Source organism: Salvelinus sp. IW2-2015, unplaced genomic scaffold, assembly GCF_002910315.2.
Source record: "Salvelinus sp. IW2-2015 unplaced genomic scaffold, ASM291031v2 Un_scaffold2449, whole genome shotgun sequence".
NCBI classification, from domain to species: domain Eukaryota; kingdom Metazoa; phylum Chordata; class Actinopteri; order Salmoniformes; family Salmonidae; genus Salvelinus; species Salvelinus sp. IW2-2015.
Genome location: NW_019943770.1, coordinates 35,365 through 42,541, shown reverse-complemented (window position 1 = coordinate 42,541; position 7,177 = coordinate 35,365). Strand labels below are relative to the sequence as shown.

General features: G+C 44.9%; 1 protein-coding gene across 1 annotated transcript in view; it reads right to left on the bottom strand.

Moving 5' to 3' along the window:
• tubgcp5 (tubulin gamma complex component 5) overlaps positions 1-7,177 on the bottom strand; it is a 69,721-nt gene that overhangs the window by 50,655 nt on the left and 11,889 nt on the right. The window contains 2 exon segments of the mRNA XM_070440348.1: positions 3,760-4,090; positions 4,575-4,668. Coding sequence (XP_070296449.1) covers positions 3,760-4,090; positions 4,575-4,668 — 425 coding nt within the window.

The following is a 7,177-nucleotide window of genomic DNA, read 5'->3' as shown; positions in this document are numbered from 1 at the left end:
CTACCAGAGTTATAACAGGGTCACCGTCTCATTACAAGAGTGTTAGAAACAGGGTTCATCCGTCTCATCTAGAGGTTAATAACAGGTCAACAGTCTCATCTCTAGAGCGATACTCAACCAGGGTCAAACCGTCTATCTAGAGGTATAACAGGTCACCGTCTCATCCACAGAGGTTAGAACAGGGTCCACCGTCTCATCTAGAGGTTATAACAGGGTCACCGGTCTCATCTACAGAGGTTATAAACAGGGTCACCGTCTCATCTAGAGAGGTTATAACAGGGTCACTGTCTCATCTAGAGGTTATAACAGGGTCACCGTCTCATCTAGAGGGTTAGTAACAAGGGTCACCGTCTCATCTAGAGAGGTTATAACAGGTCACCGTCTCATCTAGAGTTTATAACAGGTCACCGTCTCATCTAAAGAGGTTATAACAGGGTCACCGTCTCATCTAGAGGTATAACAGGGTCACCGTCTCATCTACAGAGGTTATAACAGGGTCACCGTCTCATCTAAAGAGGTTATAACAGGGTCACCGTCTCATCTAGTAGGTTACTAACAGGGTCACCGTCTCATCTACAGAGGTTAGAACAGGGTCACCGTCTCATCTAGAGGTTATAACAGGTAGCTCATCTAAGGTACGTCACCGTTCATCTACAGAGGTTATAACAGGTCACCGTCTCATCTAACAGAGGGTTATAACAGGGTCACCGTCTCATCTAGAGGTTATAACAGGGTCACAGCTCATCTAGAGGTTAAAGACCTCTCATCTAGAGGTTATAACAGGGTCACCGTCTCATCCACAAGAGGTTGATACAGGGTCACCGTCTCATCTAGAGGTATAACAGGGTCACCGGTCTCATCTACAGAGGTTATAACAGGGTCACCTCTCATCTAGAGGTTATAACGGGTCACCGTCACAGCACGATCTAGAGTTATAACAGGGTCACGTTCTCATCTAGGTATGAACAGTCACCCTCTCATCTAGAGAGTATAACAGGTACGTCTCATCTAGAGTATAACAGGTCACCGTCTCCATCTACAGAGGTTATAACAGGGTCACCGTCTCATCTAGAGTTATAACAGGGTCACCGTCTCATCTAGAGGTTATAACAGGGTCCACGTCTCATCTAGAGGTTATAACAGCGGTCACGTCTCATCTAGAGGTTATAACAGGTCACCGTCTCATCACACGAGGTATAACAGGTCACCGTCTCATCTAGAGGTTATAACAGGGTCACCGTCTACATCTACAGAGGTTATAACAGGGTCACCGTCTCATCTAGAGGTTATAACAGGGTCACCGTCTTCATCTAGAGGTGTATAACAGGGTCACCGTCTCATCTAGAGGTTATAACAGGGTCACCGTCTCATCTACAAGAGGTTATAAGCAGGGTCACGTCTCATCAAGAGGTTATAAACAGGTACCGCTCATCTACAGAGGTTATAACAGGGTCACCGTCTCATCTAGAGTTATAACAGGTCACAGTCTCATCTAGAGGTTATAACAGGGTCACCGTCTCATCTAGAGGTTATAACAGGTCACAGTCTCATCCTACAGAGGTTAATAACAGGGTCACCGTCTCATCTAGAGGTTATAACAGGGTCACCGTCTCATCTACAAGTATAAACAGGGTCACCGTCTCATCTAAGAGGTTATAACAGGTCACTTATCAGAGATCAGTCACCGCTCATCTAGAGGTTAAACAGGTCACCGTCTCATCTAAGAAGGTTATAACAGGGTCACCGTCTTCATCTAGAGGTTATAACAGGGTCACGGCTCATCTAAGAGTTATAACAGGGTCCACCGTCTCATCTAAGATCGTTATAACAGGGTCACCGTCTCATCTAGAGGTTATAACAGGTCACGTCTATCACAGGTTATAACAGGTCACCGTCTCATCTAGAGGTATAAAGGGTCACGTCTCATCCACAGAGGTTAAACAGGGTCACCGTCTCATCTAGAGTTATAACAGGTCACGTCTCATCTAGAGTTATAACAGGGTCACCGTCTCTCATCTAGAGAGGTATAACAGGGTCACGTCTCATCTAGAGGTTATAACAGGGTCACCGTCTCATCTAGAGTTATAACAGGCGTCATACGTCTCATCTACAGAGGTTATAACAGGTCACCGTCTCATCTAGAGTTATAACAGGGTCACGCTCATCTAAGAGTTATAACAGGGTCACCGTCTCATCTAGAGGTTATAACAGGGTCACGTCTCATCTACAGAGGTTATAACAGGGTCACCGTCTCATCTAGAGGTTATAACAGGCGTCACCGTCTCATCCACGAGGTTAAACAGGGTCACCGTCTCATCTAGAGGTTATAAACAGGGTCACCGTCTCATCCACAGAGTTTAGAACAGGTCACCGTTCTCATCTAGAGGTTATAACAGGGTCCACCGTCTCATCTAGAGTTATAACAGGGTCACCGTCTCATACAGAGTTAAACAGGGTCACGTCTCATCTAGAGGTTATAACAGGTCACCGTCTCATCTAAGAGGTTATAACAGGCGTCACAGCGTCTCATCTATCAGAGGTTATAACAGGTCACCGTCTCATCTAAGGTTATTAACAGGGTCACCGTCTCATCTAGAGGTTATAACAGGGTCACCGTCTTATCTACAGAGGTTATACAGGTCACCGTCTCATCTCAGAGGTTATAAACAGGGTCCACAGTTTCTCATCATAGAGTTTATAACAGGTCACCGTCATCATTCTAGAGAGGTTTTTATAACAGGGTCACCGTCTCATCTACAGAGGTTATACAGGTGGGTCACGTCTCATCTCAGAGGTTATAACAGGGTCATCTCTCGTCCAGGTCAACAGTTATCTACAGAGGTTATAACAGGGTCACAACTCTTCATCTAGAGGTTATAACAGGGTCACCGTCTCATCTAAGTTATAACACGGTCACCGTCTCACTACAGAGTTTAGACAGGGTCACCGTCTCATCTAGAGTTATAACAGGGTCACCGTCCATCTACAGATATAAACAGGGTCACCGTCTCATCTACAGAGTATAACAGGTCACCGCTCATCTAGAGTTATAACAGGTCACCTCTCATCTAGAGTATAACAGGGTCAACGTCTCATCTAAAGGTTATAACAGGGTCACCGTCTCATCTAGAGGTTCTATAAACCAGGGGTCACCGTCTCATATCTAGAGTTATAAACAGGGTCACCGTCTCTCGAGGTAAACAGCCAGGTTTCATTAGGTTATTAAAACAGGTCACCGTCTCCCACAAGAGGTAAACAGGTCACGCTCTCATCAAGGAGTTATAACAGTCACCGATCTCATCTACAGGTTAAACAGGGCACCTCTTATCAATAACCAGTCACTCTCATCTAGAGGTATATAAACAGGGTCTCACCTTGTCTCATCTAAGCTTAAACCAGGGTCACCGTTCTCATCATACAGAGGTTATAACAGGTCCACGGCTCTACATTCTAGACTTATAAACAGGGTCCACCGCTCATCTAGAGGTTTAATAACAGGTCAACCGTCTCATCTAGACAGAGGTTATAACAGGGTCACCGTCTCATCTAGAGGTTATAACAGGGTCACAGTCTCATCTACAGAGGTTATAACAGGGTCACCGTCTCATCTACAGAGGTTATAACAGGGTCACCGTCTCATCTAGAGGTTATAACAAGGTCACCGTCTCATCTACAGAGGTTATAACAGGGTCACCGTCTCATCTAGACGTTATAATAGGTTATAAAGGTGTCACCTCCGACTACGACATGGCAGTTAGCAGAACTTTGCAACTCTAATAACAGTATACATCAGACAAAAGCCACAGGATAAACTAATGAACGTATAACAACGAAAGGTAAACCTGCCTTTGCCTATGAGGTCTCTCTCTATGGTGGTGAGCTCCTGTTTGAAGGAGGTGAAGTATTTGTAGAGAGCCCAGACGAAAGCCTGGTACGTCCTGAAGGGAGGCTCGGTCCTCTGCTTAGAGGAGTAGGAGCCTGGAGGGCAGGGCTCAGTGTTGTGACCCGTTACCTCGTCTATAAAACTCTGCAGCCGGAACACTGCCTGGCCATAGACTGCTATGTGCTCCAACACCGACCGTAGGCAGTTCTAGCAAGGAGAGAGACCGAGAGAGAGAGGAGAGAGAAGAGAGAGGAGAGAGAAGAGAGACAGAGAGAGGAGAGACCGAGAGAAGAGAGAGAAGAGAGAGAAGAGAGAAGAGAGAGAAGAGAGAGAGATGAGAAAAGGAGAGACAGAGAGGAGAAAGAAGAGAGAGGAGAGAGAAGAGAGAGAGAGAAGAGAGAGAGAGGAGAGAGAGAGAGGAGAAAAAGAGAGGAGAAAAAGAGAGGAGAAAGAGAGAGACCGAGAGAGGAGAAAGAGGAGAGAGAACGAGAGAGGAGAGAGAACGAGAGAGGAGAGAGAACGAGAGAGGAGAAAGAGGAGAGAGACAGAGAGAGGAGAAAAATAGAGAGACCGAGAGACGAGAAAGAGAGAGAGGAGAGAGAGAGGAGAGAGAGATGGCGTTAGACAGAGAACTCCAATGTTAGAGACCAATTTGTTCCAGATTGTTAATATGATTAGACTGTAGTCTTACGTTGGTCAGGTGAGTGACCACCACATCATTCCTGACCACCACTTTCCCATCCTGATGCTGGAATATAAAGTGTTTCTTCACCCCAGAGAGCAGCCTGGGGACAAACAATCATGGATCAATTACAGCCCTAAAAAGAGACTTTCCGGAAGACTTGCATCATTTTTAACCAGTAGCTCTGAACGTAGCGCTCAAGAGCCACAACGGGAGTACGACATCATATCTGTGCAGCACGTCATTGGCTCCCTCTTTCTCTGCTGCGTGTGCATCTTGCCTACTGTCACTCAAATGGCGAGGAGCTGAAGCTCATTGGCTGGAACTCGCATTGGGGGGGGGCTGGCGTACGAGGGGAAAGCGGCACTGCACAGCTTCCACAAAACAGTCACTTTCAAACTGAGTATTTCGTGGCTAATTGAGGTAAAACCGTAATTCCGCATGTATGAACTACACATTGATACATCCAGCCCAAAAGCGTGAGGTTTATAAATATATACTTAAGTAGAAGCTAAAGTTCTGGAGCCAGGGCTAGACGCATTTGCGACTAAAAATAGATGGTGTACGAACTAACACATTCTGAGTTAATTCAAGCAGGAAATAAAGAAAACGCATAACAAATATCTTGCCAAGTTTAGTAAACAGAGATCTTAAAAAGCTTCTTAATGTAATTTCTGCTCGGCATCAGACTCATTTTGTGCTTCAGTAGCACTATAAAACAGGAGTTCTATCAGCAGACATCGCTAACTGATGTCTAGCTACAGTTGAAGTCATTTTATTTTTTTACTTAGCAGCACAAGGCTCCTTGTAAAAGAAACGGTCAAAAGTTCTCTACGCCCCAGGGCAAAATGTGTAGAAGTGCAGGAAATTAGTGTCGAATTTAAAATGCCGGCATTGGCCACTCCCCCTACCACCCCTCCCACTAACTTTCCCACCATTAGGGACCAGGGTTTTTTCTCCACTATATAGACCATTCACCAGACCCCACTATATAGACCAATCACCAGACCCCACTATATAGACCAATCACCAGACCCCACTATATAGACCAATCACCAGACCCCACTATCCACTTATAGACAATCCAGACCAATATATGTACATTACAGATCATTTGGTTTTTTCGCAGCTATAAAGTACAGAAGAAAGAAACTATCCAGTAATAAGGTGAAGAGAGCGAGAAAGTCCACAGCTCCATGTCTAGGAAGGTACATGGTAAAGAACTACCTGAGTCATCTGCTAGCATAAGCATGGAAATAGGACACGAGAACAAAAGGTCCAGTGGAATTAACAACCCAGCCCAGGAAATGTCGCGACGTCGCTACCAAGAGAACCGTCCCATTTACACATGTCTCCGGAATGGGTCTTCGGTGACAAAGGCTTCTTCAGGCGATACACGGGTCAGTGATGTAACACGTGTTGTCCCGTGGAGAAAAACAAACGCAACGAAGGCTTTCATATAGTCTCTCACAAACATCACACAGCATCACAGTAACATTGATCTGCCAAGCCCCTGGGCCAGGTCAAAAGTAGTGATATATAGGATAGTGTTCTATTGGGATCACCCAGTTGCGATTCTGGGTTCAGGGGTATACAATGTGAGCAGGTTGGAGTGTAGATGAGACTGTGAGGAAGCGGGCAGTGGGCCCGTGCAGTAAGGGTAACCAATGTGCTCATTAGACCAGGACCTGGCAATCACTCACCCACTGTATAAACCACAAAGACAAACCCACTGTAATAAACAGAACAAAACCGTACACGTATACAAATGTTTACAGACAAACCATGTAATCACAAAACTGAAGCTACACGAATAATGCTAGAGCAAACCCCTACACAAGACAAGCACCAACTATAAAGACAATAAACCACAGACCTAATACGCAATACAACACAACCGCTGTACACAAGACAACGTAAACCCCGTAATACAACTTAAGGGCAAAAACACTGATCACAATAAACCACTGTAATAAATAAACAATGAATCAAACAAAACACCACTGTAATCAAAAAAACGTACCACAAAACCACTGTAATCACATAACCAACTGTAAGCACAAGACACAAACCCACTTAAGACAATCGAAACGCCACTGTAATCACAAGACAACAAACCACTGTTCACAAGACACAAACCCACTGTAATCCAAACACCGAAACCACGTTATTCCGACAAGAAACACAAAAACAAACGCACTGAGAATACAAACAAATCCACACCGATTTCTCACAAGACAACAAGCCCAGCCTCGAGATAATGCACAAGACAACAAACCCACTGTAATCATACAAGACATACAACACCACTCGACTTACATAGACAAAAACGAACGCTCGCTGTACTCACACCACAAACCCACTGGTAGAAATCAACGAAACGACTTCTGTCACTCGGTAATCACACAAACAATAAAAACCCAGCTGTAATGCACATAAACCCACAAGACAATAATCCACCAACATATAATCAACAAACCCACACTGTAACACAATACTCACAGCAATAAACCACTTATAATCACAAGCCACAAAAGCCCACTGTATCATACACAAACAACAATGATACGAGTGGCAGGCTGAGTCTCAGTAGGCAAATGATGACATCAGCG